General features: G+C 36.1%; 1 protein-coding gene across 2 annotated transcripts in view; it reads left to right on the plus strand.

Annotated features, from left to right (window-relative positions):
* The window catches only part of LOC111056774 (aquaporin AQPcic), a 38,834-nt gene that overhangs the window by 11,106 nt on the left and 6,210 nt on the right, over nucleotides 1–21,518 (plus strand). For both annotated transcript variants that reach the window (XM_039423357.1, XM_039423358.1), the window contains exons 2-4: nucleotides 13,925–14,103; nucleotides 15,606–15,749; nucleotides 16,840–17,049. In XM_039423357.1, coding sequence (XP_039279291.1) covers nucleotides 13,925–14,103; nucleotides 15,606–15,749; nucleotides 16,840–17,049 — 533 coding nt within the window. The remainder of the gene's footprint in view (nucleotides 1–13,924; nucleotides 14,104–15,605; nucleotides 15,750–16,839; nucleotides 17,050–21,518) is intronic.

Raw genomic sequence — 21,518 nt, forward strand, 5'->3', positions numbered from 1 at the left:
TGTATACTCTTGATTTATCATGCTTTTTTAGATTATAATAAATATTTATACAAAAATAATGGGTGTTCGTATTTCTACACATCGACTTCCTATAGTATACATAATATATCCTTTATGAGTAAATTTTATATAATTCAACCGGTCATATGGGTTGATCGAATAATCAGCTGGTTTGCTCAATATTGATTCTAATAATTATCAATTTATCCAAGATCGACTAATTCTTTTCAAAATGTAAACAAGTAACTCTAACCTCAATGTACATGCATTTTATTTTTTTTTATAATCCGCCAATAATAAGTAAGCCGCTTTATAACTTTTTGACCTTACCAATGGGTTCTTATAATTATTAAATCACAATTATACATGTCTTCTTATCATTGTTGATAATGCTATTACTCCTAATCGCTAATAATACATGATTTGAGTTGATTTATCCTTTGACTAGGTCTAACCTTCTTTCCAATTTTATAGTTCTATTATATTTCATTGGTTCATTTTAAAATATTTGGTGGTATTAATTTACCACGTGACAACGATTATATTTTTACAAAAGAGGAGATTCTTTTCTTCAAATCAAGACCAAGTATCATTTCGAGTTACCGAGACACACAGTTTTGAATTTAGAAATCGGTCATTTTTCTATGCATTGAAATATGGGCTTAAATACACTAAAGGAGGAATTTCCTATTTTTTTAACAAATTTTAGTGAGATGATACATGATTTTCAACCACCTTGACGAGCTGATATGAGTTTAAAGTTTAAAGTTTTGATCCGCGATTTCAGCCGAAATATGTTTCTTTTTTGTTAGGAAGGCCATGAAAAGGTATTATAATGAAAATTGAATTTTGACTGTAGGACATGATTTTCTATTTTTGGGTGTATTCCCCCTCCCACCACTACTAAATTCAAAAATAGGTACCTAAGGAGTTCTGTTCAGAATTAATATTGTTAATTCACGTGATGTGTGGTTTTCTATCATTACTAGAAAAAAAATCCTAGTTGTATAGGGTAGAAGTGGTAGGTTTGCATAATTTTGAAAACCCCTTTAAAAATACCCCTTTTTTGAAAACTCTTAGCTCCAGAATCAAAAATCGTAGAGTTCTGTGCGACCACTCAATTTATTGGAAATTTTTTATCATTAATAAAAGTTTAAAAATTTAATAAAAGTTTAAAGTTTTAAAGTTTTTAAAGTTTAAAAAAAATTTAATAAAACTTTTCTCTCGAAAAGTTGAAGGTTCTCAAGATTAAATGGAAAACTTGAATTCAGCGCCCCAAAATACATATGGAACCGTCGCGAAAAATTCTTTCGGGCTGTTTCCTGAAAAACGACCATTTGACTGGACTATTATACAAAACAGAAAAAAATAATGAAGCATCACAATAATTACTTGATTAATGTGTGGTAAATAGGGTGTACATTTGAAAGATTGAAATTGGCTTCATTTGATATTTTTCACAAACTTTTGAGAAGAGAAGTTTTTTCTTCTGTCAAATTCACTAGAGTTTGCAATGTTGTTCATAATTGCATTCCCATTTCAGAGACATTAATATAATCATGAAACGCCTTCGAAATTAGAATTTTAGAATAATTATTAGATTAAAATGTACATTACAATTTAACTTATTGTGCTTTTAAGAAAATTAGGTTGCAACAGCAAGGAAACTCAAACACAGGACCATTAAAAATTAAAATCAAGCAAAGAAAATCAGAATAATAGTGGATGATGAAGTTATAATTTATTGTTGTCAAAGATTTACCTTCAAACTCATAGGCTTGAAATTACTGAAATTCCTGCATGCAAAATATTATCAATTGTATTTTTTTATGCTTTATATTGAGTTACACTTTGCAAAATAAAACATTGTAAAGGTGGGAAAAAGTATTAAAATTAACTACATTACGATATCTCTATTTAATACCTTGATTTTTCAGCCATGATTCAAAATGTTGACATAAGATATAAAAAAAATCATGCCCCCCCCAAAAATGTTGATGGCACAAATTGCGACATTGTGGGCACCGAAATTGTGCCCCGTTGTGGGCACCCCTGGTGAGGTCCACGTTTTAATGGCAGTATTTGACTAACATTGGTGTTGCTGTTCTTGTCTATCATTTTGACAAATAAGATAGCTCTATCCTTTTCCAGATCCACAATGTTACCAGATCGTTTTTGACAATAAAGGAATATAATTTACAAAATATTCAATCTCAATTATAAAAATGTATTATTAAATAATTGAAAAATGTATTTTATTGTCGAATGAATTTGTCACACTTAAGAAATGTTTGTGTGAACAGTGTTATTGATTCATCACTTGAAAGAATCCAGCCCGACCACTTCTAACCTAGGGAAAGGGGTCTAATCAATCTAAAATTCACTGATGCTCATTTGGTGGATAAATTACCAATATATATTTAAAAAAAAATTATTATGAACAAGGCAAAACATGATTTTCAACAGTCGTTGACCACTACTTAATAAGTTTCAAAACCTGAAAATGACAATCTCAAAAGGAAAGAATCTAGGCGATCCAAGGATACCCAGTACGTAACTGAAATCCCCAAAAGATCAACATTGATCTTGAATACAAGGAAAATAATCCAAAACAGATTATAAGCAAGTCCACCCAAGTATTACTCAATATCCAATAAAAGAATTAATGCAAGTTCAAAAATAAAAGATAAAAGAAATTACTATTCAAGGGATACTTGGATTACCTAAGATTCAAATACAAATCAGTGAATTAGTGATTAGGTTGCAGTCCAATTCGTTCATCTAACATCACCCCAGTAGTGTTGCGGTCAAGTGTTCCTCAAATACACTGCTCGATCATTTCCGACTCAACACGGACAGTGAAAGGAATACAATAATTCATTATCGAGAACAAACTATTATATTCCCAACCTGACAAGGATAAACGAATAACTTCCCCCACTATTCACCGATTGTTCCAGTTTGGTAGAAAAATTGGAGATGTATTACCTCGATTCGGCGAACTTTCCAATTGGGAGTAACAAACTCTGGTAGTTCAACAGCATTCGGCAAAATTAGATGGTTATGCCATTGTACACCCGTCGTCCAACAGATCGTCCGTGACGTCAGAATCAGAACGTCGCCCAGTTCGTGGAGTGTCGGACAGTACGCCGAGATCGTGAATCCCCATGTCGTGGACCGCTTAAAATAATAAACAATCTACAATAGTTTCTACTCCTTTAACAATAGGAATACAAAAACAAATATTTTCAAAAGGAATAATTTTAAGGAGTTCAAAAAGGAGTTTCGAATTATGCAACAAATCTATGCTTTGCGCACCTAACCTACTGTATAACAATCATTTCGGTTATTTCTATCTTAAGCATGGAGCCTACATGCTATGTAGTGGCCACTCTTGAATTATAATCAACTAGTACTATGGCAAATAATAGTGGAATATCAAAATTATAATATTTCTTATTAATTATAATATATCAACATAACTATTGGAAAAATTGTCATCTGAAATTTATGGAGATTAGCTCTCCCCACTTTGAACAGAAGTAATTATCGATGTTTAAATGAAATAACTATTAACAGAAAACAAAGTAATATTTCTGCATCCTGACTTCCTATTCTAGTAGTAAAATTTGTTATTCTCGTCCAGATAATCCATAGGATCACTTAATTACACGATCTAACCAGCAAACCTACAATCTAACCTGTCGTACATTGAATATGCAACCATATATTGGTCTATAACTACTTGTTTAGAGTCTATGGAAATCAATGTTCCCATTTTTGGTATAATTATTACAAATAATAATTAACTTAAATACTTATGCTAGTACATACCTTTTGCGGATTTAATAAACAAGTAACAGACACGTTTGGTTAGCTTGGCTTGTACAAAAGTCAAACGTTAGCAAAGACGAGCATTTACTCAAATGAGACATAAATTAATAGCTAGGTGAACGAGATAATTAGGTAAAAGAAATAGGCATGTTAAAATGCCAAAAATTTGAATGCTAAAAGAAAGAAAAACTGTTCTTTAACAACACAACATAGCTACATTGGTTAGAATTCAAAAACCCAAGCCAAAAACGACGCCAGCTATTCTCTCTGTTCTCCCAAACAATGCAGTCGGCATGGCAGACAGGCAACAAATTTAAAGAAAATTTCCCACAAAGAGTTAAAAGGGAGAAAAACCAGATGGCTTCAGCGGGAACTTTAAATAAATCAACTACCTTGTAATGGGACCATTACATTCACCCCCTCGTTTTGGTGTGAAACACCAGGGAAAATCACAATCCCAGGGTAACTAACTAGATAAAAAAAATAACCTAAGTTTGTGGTAATTCAAGTCAAATAACCCACCGTTTCATGTGCTGCAACAAACTAATAAATTGGTTCCTACCTAGTTTAAGACAAAGAAAAGAAAAGCATTCCCCAAGTGCATTACTTGTCAAGAGATATATGACTAAGCTTACTTTCTATTCATATATTACACATTTATGTACAACATAATCACAAGGACAAAAATGTTGAGACTATCCCAACCCATATGGAAGAGTGACAGGATGCAGATAGGATTCCACAGGATACCAGATCATGGGATCCAAAGTTTCCAAAATACTGGATAAAATACGAAAACTTTAAATCATGAAGAAAGGTGCTGAAAGCAAAATATTTGGAAGAGGTAAAGGAATAATTGCAAAAGCAAAACAAAGTGGAATGATTGTAAAAGTAAAACCATGTCAAGTTGACAAAACAAAGGAAGCAAAACTTCAAATAAATCATGTGGAATAGGACGAAGTTCCCAAAGGAATACAACTACTTAAAAGGAGAATTTGTGAGAATCCTGACCTTCCAGGTGGCCAGCCTGTCAATCAGTTTACTCACCAAAGAAATAATTAAGACAGAGATCAAGAATAAAAGACGTTAGTCTGGTTTGAAGATTTTTGATTAATCAATTTTGAATATGACAACAAACAGTTGGAAACCCTGAACCAATCTAGTTTTACCTAACAAGTCAAGCAATGACTGAGTGAGCACCGGTTCTCACCGCCATCAACTCAACTTGAAGCAGAAGATTTTAAAAGAAGTGAGCAGCTCCAATCGCAAACTAGGGGTTGAGAAAATCTACACAAGCTTCCAAGAGATAAACCCCACAAGAAAAATAACATCATTAGCATACTCTGCTGTTCTTGATTCTAGAATAAGACAAAACCAACAATAACTGAAAAGGGTTTAACTTGACCTATGGTAATTTCCAAAGGTACAACTACCTAAGACAAAGTTCACATACCTAACCAACTTGAATTCACAGATGACTCTGTTGGCAGACTAACTAAGGGATAAAGATAGTTCTACTATCATAACTTCAAATATCCAAAATGCCTAAGTCTAATATGAAATCAAAACAATTTTATTAGAAAAAATAGAACAATTCACTTAGTTCCCCGTGTACAATGTCAACACTACTTTTATATACAGTCCACAAGTTAACAACTTTCAGAGCCTTGTGGTGTAAAACTCACCAATTATTATACAAAGACATACCAAATAATTACTAAATAGCACAAGAGCACATACTGCAGTACAACAAGACATTGACTACAACAACAAAATTACAAATCCATGAAGACAATAGGACCTAGCTCAGATTTTCGTGAAATATAGTTATTAACACAAACAACACACCAAATTCTTCCAAGACTTTATACCTCAAAGTCAATGTCCACAGGAAACAAATTCCTTACTCATAACACAACAATGAAAATGTAGTACACAACCACATCGTCAGACCAACAGCTTAAAGAATAAGCTAATACCCATATATACAAGTATTTATTAGAATAGGAGGGCAGTAAAGATGTCGCGATCATCTATTAATTACCATATTCCCATTACACAAGAATTTTCCAAATGGAAAAAACAAAGTATTCACTGTATTAGATGCTGTCCAGATACAGTAATGTCAAAAGTTGACATGAATAGAAAGAAGACAAGTCAGCTCTACTGAACAAGTTTCCCCTCACGGATAAGAAACAAGTTATTCAGTGTACTTCTTTAGTTGAGATACATGTGCTTTCTGCATATAGACTCCTGTTTCAGGATCATGCAAAGCTGCAGTAACTGGTGTCAAAAACTTCTTAATCAGATATGGTCCTTTGAACCGATAACTAAGCTTACTCATCACTCTGTTAGCAGCACTAGACAGAACATGTGATTGCACGAGCACTAAATCACCTATCTGAAATGGGACTGCTACTCGACGTTTGTTGTATTGCTCTGCCATTCGGGTATGCGCTTTCAACAAATTTTTCCGCGCTTTACGCCAGATCTGCAAGGTGCCAGGCTCCACGGTTTCAGGAAGTATTTCGTCGATTCCCCACGCATTGGTCAAGGGATGATTGGGAGCATGTCGAAACATGAGAGAGAATGGTGTGCACCCGGTACTTTCATGTTCAGCTAAGTTGAAAGCTAGGCTTAACCACTCTAGACTATCACTCCATTTGTGTTGAGCCTCCGCATGGAAAGCTATCAAAGCACTCTTCAGGTTTCGATTTACCCGTTCGGACATGTTAGGGGCAGGGTAATATGGTGAAGTAGTGACCTGTTGGATGCCCAGCTGAAAACAGAAGTTCTTGAAAGCATTAGAGGTGAATGCTGGTGCGTTGTCAGTAACCAGACTTTTGGGAACTGAGAAATTCAAGAATATTCCTTTCAATGCTTTAACAATAGAGGCAGTATTTCCCTTCCTCAATGGTATTAACCAACAAAATTTGCTGAAGGAGTCTACACAAGACAAGATTTGAGTATAACCCTCAGGAGTTCTAATTAGAGGACCCACCAGATCACAATAAAATCGTTCCAGAGGTTTTGTGACCACCTTGGATGAGAGGAACCCAAAATTGTGTTGTCTAGCAGGTTTGCTTTTCTCACACACATGACATGATTTCACCAAGCGACAAATGTCATTTCTGACCCCAGGCCAGAAAAATTTTTCAAGAACCTTGTTTGTGGTTTTGAAAATTCCTAAATGCCCACCTAGAGCACTTTCATGGAAGTATTTGAAAACCAGGGGTATTAAAATCCTGGGTACTACCACCTTTTTGTCATCAGAGTTCCGTGATTTGACAACAAGTACACCCTTACTCAATGAATAAGGAAATTGGTCTTCATTGTTGATTATCTTGTCGATTACCTCTTTACAAAATGCATCATTCTCCTGATGATGTTTGATTTCAGAAAAGACAAGGGGAAAATCCGACAGTTTCAAATTGTTAACAAAACAAAAGAGAGGTTCTATTTCCTGAGCCGAAGGAGACAAATCAAGAGGTTCCTCCTCATCTTGAAACATGCGAGACAAAGAATCAGCACAGACATTTGATTTTCCTGCAACATGAACTGTTTCAAATTGAAACGATAAAATTCTTAATACCCAACGACCAATACGACCACCTTTGGGGTTGTTGAGAACCCAAGACAGAGCAGAATTGTCTGTAAGCAACTTAAACTTGGCATGTTGCAAGTAGACTTTGAACTTCTCCATCCCAAAAATAGCGGCCAAACACTCCAATTCATAGGTGCTGTAACGTGTCTCATTAGGTGTCAACTTCTTGGATGCATATGCAATAGGTTGGAGGATGCCATCTGTTTCCTGCGATAGAATTGCTGCAATCGCTGTTGAACTGGCGTCAGTCTGCAAGACAAACTGTTTGGTGAAGTCGGCAGTTCGTAGTACAGGTGGGTTGGCAATGGCCTTCTTAAGTTTGAGAAAAGCCTCCTGATGAATATCAGTCCACTCAAATTTGACATTTTTCTTCCTCAATGCATTGAGGGGTGCAGCAATCTCAGCAAAATGAGGGATAAACTTGTGATAATATGCAACCATCCCAATGAACCGAGCAACTCCTTTTTGATTTTTAGGAGGAGGGAAATCTCGAATACTAGTAGTCCTGCTTGGATCCACAGCTACTCCATGTTCGTTCATTATGTGACCCAGAAAAGAAATTTGGGTTTTCCCAAAGCTAGCCTTGTCAGGATTAACGGTGAATCCAGCTTGCCGCAATTTTGATAGCACAATCCGGATGTGAGACAAATGATCTGAAAAATCTTTTGAATAGATGACAATATCGTCGAGATAATGGAAAACAAATTTATATTTTCTTCTTCAAACAATTCATCCAGAACACTGGACAAAATTTGTGAACCAACTGCCAGTCCAAATGGCACACGACAGAATCTGTAGGTTGCCCTCATGGTACAAAATGTTGTGTAGTCCCTACTGGACTCATGCAGAGGAACCTGATAATAAGCAGAATTTAAATCCAGTACAGAAAAGAATTTGGCTCCATTGAAGTTGTGAAAGGCACTTTCAATGTTAGGAAGAGGCACAGAATCTAACGAGATACGTTTGTTTAGAAATCGATAATCCACCACTAACCGCCATGATTCGCTGTCTGAGTCATTCTTATCTCCTTTGGGTACCAGAAAACATGGACTTGAATAATTGGAAACAGCCTTCTCAATTACTCCTTCCTCCAACATTTTCTTTACCTTTTGATCAACAATCTCCCTTTTGATTGGGTTCAGCTGATATGGAGGGCGACGTACAGGCTCAGTTGAGGTCAAACGGATTTTATACTCCAACAAGTTTGTTTTACCCAATCTTTTGGATAATACATCCTGGAAATCACCAAGAACCTCATCTAAACCGGACTGCTCATCCTGTGACAAGGGACTGTTACTATCAAGGACTCCAATAGATGCAATCAGTGGTGACAACAAAGATCTCCACTCCGTGACAAAGTTGAATTTAATCCGTGGTTTGAAGCCAAAGAAATAGGAATTGTTGAAAAGATTAGGAATCAGCTGGGAAAACTTAATAAAATCACACCCTAGAATGACAGGAAAGGCAACATTTTCGGCAATAAAAATTTGAAATTCCAGGTGAAGTTTTCAATTCTGATTTTTATCGAGACTGACTTACTCAACACAAGAGGGCTTTTATTTGCAGTGGTACAGACAAAATGTTCTTCAGAGAAGACAATGTGGTCACCATTGGCTAACAATTGATCCAGAACAGAAGAAGAAATAATAGATCTAACAGCACCAGAATCAATCAAAGCTGGTGTTTCCAAAGCCCCTAAACCCAAAAAACAAACAATTATAGGCAGGATTTCATTCATGAGTACTCTAGCCTTATGGTTGGCAGGATGCCGCTTATCCAAACGCCTGCTCCTCTGACCATATTTAGAGATAACTCTATTTCTGGGTTTACCCTTGTATCCCTCCAAGTTGGTAAACAATTTGTTTTTGGACTCAAAGTTGGAATTTTCATCAAGACAAGACTTGACTAGTCAGGACCTCTTTGATGTACAGTCACGTGCAAAGTGACCTACCTTCTTACAATTAAAACAAGTTACCTTTCCACTTCCACCAACTGCGCTTGGTCCAGGCTGCTTGACATCAGGCTTATTGTTGGAGGTACCAGCGTGTTGTTGTGCCGATTTTGACCTACAGTTCATAGCAATGTGACCTCTCTTTCCACATTCATAGCAGGTCCTATCCTGGTGTCCATAAGCCATAGAGGTCTGCCTGACGCTACCGATTCTTGAACTCTCCACATAGGCTCGCTCATTGTCAGCAAAACTCAGGTTCTGTGATAATACACTCATCTCATTTAAAGCTTGAAATGTGGTTGGTCTTTCCTGGAAAATAAGACGAGATCTTTCTGCAGGATTCAAGCCTGAACAAATTGTGTGGACTATTTCTGTCTCAGATAAGTTGATTCTGAGCAAACTTGCAGCTTCCCTGATCGAAACAATGTAACTGCAAAGTGGTTCCTGTGAGCTCTGTAAACGATAAAAACGTTCTCTCTCAATGGCTGATAACAAGCGTTGAGGAATGAAATATTGTAAAATACCTTTGTGAAATTGGTCAAAGCTGATGTTTGAATTGATTGCAAAATTCAAACGTTCCCCTAAAGGCCCTACCGCAAAAGGTTGCAACAGCTGAAATAAATGCAAATTACTTACACCAAATTGGCTTCTAATTTTCAATGCCACTCCCAAGAATTTCAATAAAGTCTCAACTGTCAATCCATCAGTGACAGGTAACTCTTTCAATAAAGACTCAACTGGATTCTGTAATTTGTTGTACAAACTTCCAAAAGGTGAAGATGCACTTGGGTCTAAACGAGGGACACCTGTGGAAATTGCTGGATTAAAGTTGAATTGACTAGGTTGCACTGGCATGAATTGATGTGCACCTGCAGGCGGAATGTTCAAGGTCAACCTTGGATTATTTGTCCTGAGAGGAGCACGACCAACTGGCTCAACAGGAATATCAACTTCAGGTCTGCCTACTTTCTGCAAATTTTGTGTTGGAGGCAGCACTAAAGTAGTAGTAGTTGCAGAAGCCTCAGGAACCGTTGAAGATGACATGGCTGTTGAATACGGCACTGGTGAAGCTCCGCGGCTAGGAGGTCCAGGATGCCAATTTGACAATGATGTAACTATCCCTAGTATTTTTTCTATACGTTGATCCAAATCTGAAAGCAAGCTCTCTTTCTTTTGAAAACGGGCAAATGTCAATAAGTGGATAATTCTATTTGTGCAGTGGGACACATTGGACATACTTTTGAGGAAAACCTCCTTCCTATTCTCGGCCTCCATGTCCCCACTTAAACTAGCACACCAGCCCTCTATCCATCCTATAATATTGTCTATTTGACTTAATTCAGACTTGGCAGAGTCGTCAGAGTGATTATACCTATGTAACTGTCTTTCTCCCTCCCCATGCTCTTTTCGCACCTCTCTATACTTCTTACGTAGAACATCTACACTCATAGGTTCAATTTCCTCCCCGGGGATTCCCATGGTTCTAAGTTCAAAATGAATTTGAAACTTTACTAAATGATTAGGGTTAATAGCTCGAGCTAACCAACCTCTCATTCCCCCACCTGAAGCTATTTTCTCCTCTATCTCATGTTTTACTTCCCAAAACATACTTGATGGGGACTCTGTGGATTCTGTTCCCTGAACAGTCTGATCCCTTACTTCCTGGGTGGTATCTGAGGGTTGTCCGGACATATTTGGGATGCTGGTTTCCATCTTGTCAAGCTAGAGCAAGCTAGTACAAAAAATTGAAAAGAAAATAAAAATATTAATGGCAAATAGAAAATTTCAAAATCGTTGTGTTTTAAGACCAAGTCTTTAAAGTTCAAATTCAAAGTCACTTCATACCTTGAATTCAATTCATACTTCAAACTCAACTCAGAATCCAACAAAAGGTATGCAACATTGTACAAAATTGGACAAAGTAAAATTATCATGTATAAGATTCTATCTTAAAATTTTAGATCTTGTAAGGCACATTAACTAACCGTACTGTCAATATTATTAACATTTCCATGCTAAGCATCTTCAATACTAAATAACCAATGATGATTGTCTATCTCAATACTCTAAATGAAGATAATATGGATGCATTAAATTATTTCCACTCTCAGAAATTTAAATTTATCCACACCTGACTACAATACCCTAACCTGTGATTGATCGACAATCAAACCACATTCCTCAGGTCAGACTGGCGGTCAAGCTGTCATGCTTGGCAAGCAATGAATCAATCAAATATATTAAGTAATAAATTTGGAAATAAGGATATTGAAAAGCTATGTCTGAAAAATATAGAATTTGGAAATTTGGTATAGTTACCAAAAGAGCAGAGTGGCGCAGCTTACTGTCACACTTAAGAAATGTTTGTGTGAACAGTGTTATTGATTCATCACTTGAAAGAATCCAGCCCGACCACTTCTAACCTAGGGAAAGGGGTCTAATCAATCTAAAATTCACTGACGCTCATTTGGTGGATAAATTACCAATATATATATTAAAAAAAAATTATTATGAACAAGGCAAAACATGATTTTCAACAGTCGTTGACCACTACTTAATAAGTTTCAAAACCTGAAAATGACAATCTCAAAAGGAAAGAATCTAGGCGATCCAAGGATACCCAGTACGTAACTGAAATCCCCAAAAGATCAACATTGATCTTGAATACAAGGAAAATAATCCAAAACAGATTATAAGCAAGTCCACCCAAGTATTACTCAATATCCAATAAAAGAATTGATGCAAGTTCAAAAATAAAAGATAAAAGAAATTACTATTCAAGGGATACTTGGATTACCTAAGATTCAAATACAAATCAGTGAATTAGTGATTAGGTTGCAGTCCAATTCGTTCATCTAACATCACCCCAGTAGTGTTGCGGTCAAGTGTTCCTCAAATACACTGCTCGATCATTTCCGACTCAACACGGACAGTGAAAGGAATACAATAATTCATTATCGAGAACAAACTATTATATTCCCAACCTGACAAGGATAAACGAATAACTTCCCCCACTATTCGCCGATTGTTCCAGTTGGTAGAAAAATTGGAGATGTATTACCTCGATTCGGCGAACTTTCCAATTGGGAGTAACAAACTCTGGTAGTTCAACAGCATTCGGCAAAATTAGATGGTTATGCCATTGTACACCCGTCGTCCAACAGATCGTCCGTGACGTCAGAATCAGAACGTCGCCCAGTTCGTGGAGTGTCGGACAGTACGCCGAGATCGTGAATCCCCATGTCGTGGACCGCTTAAAATAATAAACAATCTACAATAGTTTCTACTCCTTTAACAATAGGAATACAAAAACAAATATTTTCAAAAGGAATAATTTTAAGGAGTTCAAAAAGGAGTTTCGAATTAACCAGCAAACCTACAATCTAACCTGTCGTACATTGAATATGCAACCATATATTGGTCTATAACTACTTGTTTAGAGTCTATGGAAATCAATGTTCCCATTTTTGGTATAATTATTACAAATAATAATTAACTTAAATACTTATGCTAGTACATACCTTTTGCGGATTTAATAAACAAGTAACAGACGCGTTTGGTTAGCTTGGCTTGTACAAAAGTCAAACGTTAGCAAAGACGAGCATTTACTCAAATGAGACATAAATTAATAGCTAGGTGAACGAGATAATTAGGTAAAAGAAATAGGCATGTTAAAATGCCAAAAATTTGAATGCTAAAAGAAAGAAAAACTGTTCTTTAACAACACAACATAGCTACATTGGTTAGAATTCAAAAACCCAAGCCAAAAACGACGCCAGCTATTCTCTCTGTTCTCCCAAACAATGCAGTCGGCATGGCAGACAGGCAACAAATTTAAAGAAAATTTCCCACAAAGAGTTAAAAGGGAGAAAAACCAGATGGCTTCAGCGGGAACTTTAAATAAATCAACTACCTTGTAATGGGACCATTACAAATTATAATAATTAATTATTTCAAACAAGAGAAACAGTTGATATTACATCAGATATATCATCATAAGGTGACATCTACACCTCTTACAATTGTATTTGAGAAAGTATCAATTCATTTGAGAATATATAATATATATGAGTTTTATTTGATAATAGTCATCTATAATTGAGAAAACATCTGATTTAAATGAGAACAGCGATTTTTATTTGAGAAGTAATGAAATGTTATTGAATAGTCAATAATTGTATTCGAGAAAAATATCACAAATAAGAGAACTTATAAATTGAAAATGAGGAAACTATCCACATGCATCATGTATTCTACTCTATCATCAGCACTACTGTTCATAGTTATAATAATTTCAGCTTATTTATAGTTTCATTGTAAACGATCCAGTATTCTGTATTTCAATTTGTTATCAAGAGAAGATACTGTTGTCAACGCTGTTCTTCTATCTTCCTCTACTGCCATTGTTATGTATACCTCACTATAAAGAAGGTTAAACTAATAAAGACTTCTACAATCTGCAATGCTCCAGTCGACTACTTTTAATGATTTTCTTTTTTTTGACAAATTATTTAATGAAACATTATTTTCTTCAGGTTGTTGGGATTTGAAAGGAAAGAAAAGCTGCCGCCGACTGATATCAGCGCTCCTGGCGGAATGCATCGGAGTCGCCGTTGTGATGATAGTTGGGTGTTCTGCCGTTGCACCCAATCACCAACTGTCACTACTCTACGCTGCCACAGCATTCGGATTTGCAATGAGCATTGCTTTGATGGTAAAATTTTTTGTTTTTTTCATTTCCACAAATCGGAATTTCCTAGAAGTTTGTTCTGAATTCACTCCTCCAACTTCGACATTCTGTCTTTGTACCATTCACTGTGGGCGTGTCCTCTTTTAGCCAATCGCTTACTTTGAACTTTCTGTGATTTTTCCCATCTTCTAGGACAATGCCTTTGAATTATTGTTTCTCTTTTCTACAGTATAATTTGTTCAACAGCCAATAAGTATGACGAAAACATTGTATAGCACAACATTGAATATGAACTGTTGAAGAGCCAAATTATTTATTTATTTATTTATTTATCCGTTGATATAATTACAAATCATATGAATATGATTGGGATAAAACAACAGGCATAGCACAAAAGCCATGATATTGATATTGTTCTAGCCATGATAATACTTGATGACTTTGATAAATATATAAGCAATTGGAAAAGAAAACACTTAATTCATAACCAATATTATTCATATTTAGTGTTTTTCAAATCTTAACCACTGCTCGTAATTATTGCTCAGTATTGCAACTCGAAATTCATGTATCAACAGCTATTGATCAATTCGAACATTTTATGGGTTCAGTACTCAGGAGTCAGGATTGAAGAGAATCAATCAGAGAAGCCAAGACGTCTTTAATCAGCACTTAATCACGGTTAAATATTTCATGAATTGTTATATTCAATTGAGCCACAGAACATTTATTTCGAAATTAGATTACTGAATGTTCAATCCAATAATTTGGAACAGGCAATACAATAAATTGGAATTTGTCTCTCTGCATTTTATTTGTCTACATCAGTGGTTCCCAATGAGTGGTCCGCGAAAGCTCTAGAAGTGGTCTGCGAGGGCCCGAGAGAAAGAAAATTGATGTTTTAAGCTTCATTAGTGTTTTTCAAATTATTTTTATTTGTTTAGTTTTTTCTGCCTTCTAAAATACACTGAGAATAATTTTCATTGATACTGACAGAGCTACAGACATTGATACCTAGATCTACTATAACAATGTTGCCGGCTCATTGAAACCATATTACATACTAGATATTATACTGTAGATTCATAGCCAGGCTGTAAGTACGTCTATTTTTATTCGTTTTTCCGGATGATGGGCACATGAGCTTTTAGCTTGTGCGTGGGTTTTTAGAAGTGCGTGGATGGTTTTATGAGATGATAAAAGTTCATGTTTTAAGCTGGATTCGAACGCCCGACCAGGTAGCGCTAGCAGACTGAAGGATGCAACACCTTAGTCGTCCCGGCTATCCTGGCCGGTATTTAACTATGATTCATGGACATCTTCGGCTCATTATTATTGTTGTGACATTTAATGTCGGTCAAGTTTTATAAAATATTATAGACGTACTTTCAATTCCTATTTTTTATGGTCTAACTCATGTTGTTATCGGTGCTCAATGAATATCTCTATCTATTATTTTATAGTCTTGGTGGTCAATTTTTTGCCGCATTGAAATATCATTGCTTTTATTGCTTTGTATGTTTCAGGCAGTTGCTCACATTTCGGGCGGTCATGTGAATCCTGCAGTAACAGTAGCTGCCTTGGTACTGGGAAAATTGTCGCCAATTTCAGCAGTCCTCTACGTGTTATCGCAATGCATTGGTGGATTGATTGGGATGCAGGCTGTACTGGTAATTACTATATCAAATCAACTAAAGTCTATTTGAATGGAATGAGTTATTCAATAGAAGCAACAATGCTTTTTCAAATACAATATCCCTTACGAGTTGGCCTGTTTGAATACGAGGTTTTTGGGGCACTTTTTATTTATCACAAAGAAATCTTGCATGAAAAAATTGTTTTTGTACTTATTTTATGTATCCAAACAATCAGCAGTACTATATACATTACTATTTATATCACTATACTGTATAATCAAAGAATCAGAACTACAATATTATATTGTAGCTCTATTATATTGCAATCACCAATGTACATAGTAATGGACAATAATATGTATAGTGAGGTCCAGCTTATAATGGCAGTGTAGGGAGATAGGAGAAAAGGGCTACTAGATCTCATCCTTGCCATCCAAATAGCTGATACTGGTATATCTGATGTATTTAACTGTTCATTATTGTTGAAAATAGTTAATCATATTTTATTTGCCAAGAAAATATATTTTTCAAAGATGTAATAATGAATTTTCATGATTGAGATAAAATATTTTGTAAATTAGTTGAATTTCTACATTATTGATGAACGATGTGGCAATATCACAATGCGTAAAAGAGATAGCGCCATCTGCTTTGTTGAACGATAGACAAGGATAGCAACACCATTGCAAATCACACACTGTCATTATAACGTGGACCTCACTGTAGGTACTCCATTCATTCTATTCTGGTTTTGAACTCCTAATTTGAAATGTATCTAACTTTGGCTATCTAGCTTGTGTGAAATACTGTGTCTACTGTTACTATTTTTTGCATGCACTACATATGATTTTATTCAAATGATATTCTGAACAATGGATCGCTCACTGGACTGCTATCCTCCAAAATCGCTCACTCGAGGTCGCTCATCGGACGTGATCAATGTTATTAATGACGGTTAAGTTTAATAAAATTTCATAGACGTACTTACAAGCAGGCCTATTTTCATGGTATAACTCATGTTTTTATCGGTGATCAATAAACATATCTATATATTATACTAAAATGTATTAAAATAATTCTTTGTAATACTTCCAACCGACTTTCACCTTCTTTTCGTTGACAGTTCATGCAGCCAGATAGCCTGAGCGGCGAGTTCTGTGTGACGCAACTGGCCCCCGGTGTGGATCCTTTGAAAGGCGTAGCAGTTGAAGCCATCTTCACCAGCATCCTGGCCCTGCTTGCCTGTAGCTCTTTCGATCACCGCAACTCCAACAAGCTCGACTCGTCTCCCATCAGATTCGGAATTGCTATCATTGCGCTCACAATTGCTGGGGTGATTATCTGTCTAATTAATTCTTATTTTATCAATTTTTCAATTCATTTCATTTCATTCGTCTCCGATCATTTTCCCGGTCGTCTGTTGATCAGAGAATCCTTTTCAGAGAATCGACAGTTATTTCTTTAAACACCGCCGATTTATGAAGTTACATGACAATATATATCATCAATATATCATCGTTATTCTTATTGCATTCAATCTTTAATCTCATTGATTAATTTCTAATACTTCTTAAAATTTGTTGAATAATTGACAACACCATCATTTAATGTAAATTAGTGTTTAAGCAAGTCTAATCTATTCATATTTCGAATTCCTATTATCTAACTCACAATCGCTCAGAGGTAGCCATTTCTCAAATAGATTATCCAAAGTATTCAAGTATTTGGGATTCATCTGACTCAATTCGTTTCCTATTGGATCTGAGAGTGTTATTATTGCTCTTACAATCGCTGGTCTTTTACGATAACTCGATTGACAATCAATCAATTCATTGTTCTCAGTAGTATAATTAATATAATTCATTACTGGACTATAATTCATTTATTCTATTTAAGCAGTGTCCACATGAAACAAATGTTCGACCAACATGTTTGTTGACGGGCTCAGGGTCAAACATTTCAAAAAGTTTGGACAATAATTGTTTGTCAAACAAAAAATGACTGTTTTTTCAAACATTTTCAGTGTTTGCTGTAAAACATAAAAATCTGTTTCCCCCACTTACAAATAATTTGTTTGGTGACGCGTCCACACTGGTCACGGGCAAACATTATTTGATATTTGAATATTACGTTCAAACATATAACATAATAAAATCAGCCCAAACTGTTCCAACAAACATGTTTGTCGAACATTTGTTCAGTGTGGACACGGCTTCACGTTAGCCTTCAAAATTCAAAATAACAATTCCTGGATCGAGAATTGAGTGGCGAAGCAGTGATGTGCGATTTATAACTTCATAATACTTTGGATAACATTAAATTTTTTTCAACATTTTGAGAGAAATGGTAAAGGATTAGCCCAGTTTTTTCTCCATGGTCATAATTATTATATTACGATTATAATGTTTTGTACAATAAATAATGGAACAAGTAATGATGTCTACAGATTCTTCCTTCAACAATAATATTATTGCAATGTGATGTCATATCTCCGACAGTCAATTCACTTTAAATATCAGTAATAGCACAGTAAAGTTACGACAGATTGACTTTTCCAAATACTTTTTTCACGAAAGAATTTGATTGACTTTTTTTTTACCAATCCAAAGTGAGAATAATATCAAAACATTTCTATTTTGGACAACAAAGGTTCAATCCCAAACTGTATAGATCAGTTGTTAGTTGTCTTTTACCAAGTTTTGTGGTTGAATTATAGAGTTGTTCCAAAACTAGTTTCATAGAATTCAATATTCATCAAGTTCCATTCTAGTGAATTTAATTAATTAAGGGAGATAATATGTTTTGAAAGTATGAACTCTCAATATTGATCAGTCAGTACGATATTATTGAGTCAATTTGAGAATATCTTCTTGCAATTTCATTGATACTTCTCAAATTGTACAGCAATGATAAGGTTCTGAATATATTTCTCGAATAATTCGGGTGATGATGGCCTTTACAATGGTTTTGGAATCCGAATATTGAAAAGATTGATCGTTAATTTGTTATACAAGCAAATTTTCAAATAAATATCCTAATATCTCTTATACGCCTGAAAAGTTGTCGTTAGGTTAAGTCAGAGGCCCTGAAATTGATCAGCTGTGATCTGAAAACTCTGACACAGACCTAAGCCAGCTATTTCACTCGATATTATTATTAATATTATCATTATTATTATTATTATTATTATTATTATTATTATTCTCTTTTTCACGCAGTTGCGGATAGCTTATGCGAAGAGGGGCAAAATTTATGCAACCTCTTGGCATTATTTACCAAAGTAGAATATTTTACCAAATATGTTGGAGCGTTTGGCGTACTATGCGAGCTGTATCAAGCAGAACAGACTTCTGCATTTTCCCTACCAGAGTTTCTGAGACATTAATAGCCTTACAGCTCTCCACTGTTGAATTAAGAACCAGACCATTCACAGATATTACGATTGGGATTATTCTAACATTATTGAGCCCATACATATCTTTGAGCTCAAGTGCTAGCTCTTGATACTTCCTCAATTTCTCACCTCTTGTTATTTGACAATTTTCATCTGCTGGTATGACTACATCAATTATCAAGGCTTCTTTTTGATTCATGTTTAACATTAGGATGTCAGGCTTGTTATGAATGACTTGCCTGTCAGTGATCATTTGAACATCCCAATAGATCTTAATCTGGTTTCTCTCAATAAATGCAGGAGGAGAGTAAGAATAGTATGGGGGCATTTCTTCAAAGAAGTCAAATTCCTGCTCCAATTTCAGGTGCACTATTTTTGCAACATTATTATGTCGCCTCAAATACTCTTTTGGTGCCAATATTGAGCAGCCTGAAACTATGTGCTGAATACTTTCTACTGCAGCGTTACAAAGCCTGCATTTATCACTTATGCTCAGATCTCTGATGATATGTCTTCTATAGGCATTGGTAGCGACAACCTGATCCTGTATAGCAATTATAAAGCCTTCTGTTTCTGGGAAAAGACTTCCATCTGTCAGCCACCTGTTTGAAAGGTCATGATTATTATGATCAGAGTTCAGATGCTTACAGTAGCGCCCATGCAGTTCCCTCTGTTGCCATTCTGCCTTGTAATCATGCACTGTCAAGGGCTCTCGACCATTAGGATTCCTCAGGTTAAGTGCAGTATAATTTTCATCCAGTCGGCACACTTCCCTGAGGAGATTTGTGTTAGCAGAAATGAAATACTCTCTTAGTCTTTTTTCTTGTTTTGCACACAGATCTGAAACCCTGGACAAGCCCCTGCCACCCAGCTTCCTTGGCATATATAGACGACTCATCGATGATCTTGGGTGATGCACCCTGTTTTTCGTCATTTGAGTCCTCACAAGCCTGTCCATTTGTTCCAGACGAGTGTCAGACCACTTCAGAACACCAAAACTGTAGGTTAGAGATGGAATAACCCAAGAATTTATTGCGTTAATCAGATGCTTTGAAGGCAATTTAGATTTCATGACTTTACTTAGTCTTCTCTTAAATTCAATTTCCAAGTGGCTGAACACTTCAACACGGGAGATTTTCAAATGCTGGTGGAGTCCCAAGTATTTATATGTCTGTCCTATTTGCAACTGCCCTATTTCATTTTCCAGAGTCAACATCCCTTCTGCTGTATTTACTACTTTACCTTTCTTCACATGCAGTACTGAACACTTCTCCAATCCTAATTTCATTTTGATACTCTGGCTGAAAGTAGTGACTAGCTGAAGCAAATTCTCAAGCTGCTCTGGTGACTTGGCATAAATTTTCAGGTCATCCATATAGAAACTGTGTGATACTGTAAGCTCTCTTGAAACATTGAGCTTATATCCATATGGGGAATTTCTTAGCAACAAACTAAGAGGATTTAAGGCCAGGCAGAACCAGAGAGGGCTTAGACTGTCACCCTGGTAAATTCCTCTGACAACCTTGATAGCACCTGTTTGAAATTGATTCACTCCATCCCCAATACACAGCCTGACACTACACTCAGTCATGGCTAGCTTCAAAAAGTTGACAATACCTGAACAGACTTTATAAAGTTGGAGAACATGCACCAGCCAACTGTGTGGGACGGAGTCAAAGGCTTTTGCATAATCTATCCAGGCAATGGATAGATTCCTCTGCTTAGCACTCGCCTGACCAGCAATGAAGGAGTCAACAACTAGCAACTCCTTACATCCTTTTGCTCCCTTCTTGCACCCAAGTTGTTCTGGGGCAATTATACAGTTATCTGTAATATGCTTCTCAATTTTTGTGGTGATAATGGAGGTCAAAAGCTTGTATACACTATTCAAGCAGGTGATGGGCCTGTAATCTTTGGGACCGAGTTCACCGTCTTTCTTAGGTATCATATAGGTCAAGCCTGCTGGAATCTCTGACTCGGAATTTAGAAGGTCATCGAAGCACTTTGCAACAACAGGATGGAGGCTTGAAAAATTTTTGAGCCAATAGTTTTGAATTCCATCAGGTCCAGGTGCCTTCCAGTTGTGTGCTTTCTTTGCTGCCAAAGCAACATCTTCTGGCCTGATTATACATTCTGCCATGACAGGTATCTCCCTCGCTTCATTCTCCACCTGCCTCATCCAGTACGCATCTTCCTCATGCACAGCTGGCCTTTCCCAAACAGACTTCCAGAAGTATTCCAATGCCTCTGCACTTGGATGCTTTACTTTTCCAACACCTCCATTCAGTCTCTTGTAGAATTCACTCTCATTATTTGCGAATGAGGCTGCTTGGTGCCTTCTATCCTCAGCTTGTGTGTACCTGCGACATCGGTTTGCTAACACTGCCAGCTTCTGTTTCCACAGGTCC

This window comes from Nilaparvata lugens, chromosome 3 (genome assembly GCF_014356525.2).
Source record: "Nilaparvata lugens isolate BPH chromosome 3, ASM1435652v1, whole genome shotgun sequence".
Taxonomy (NCBI): Eukaryota; Metazoa; Arthropoda; class Insecta; order Hemiptera; family Delphacidae; genus Nilaparvata; species Nilaparvata lugens.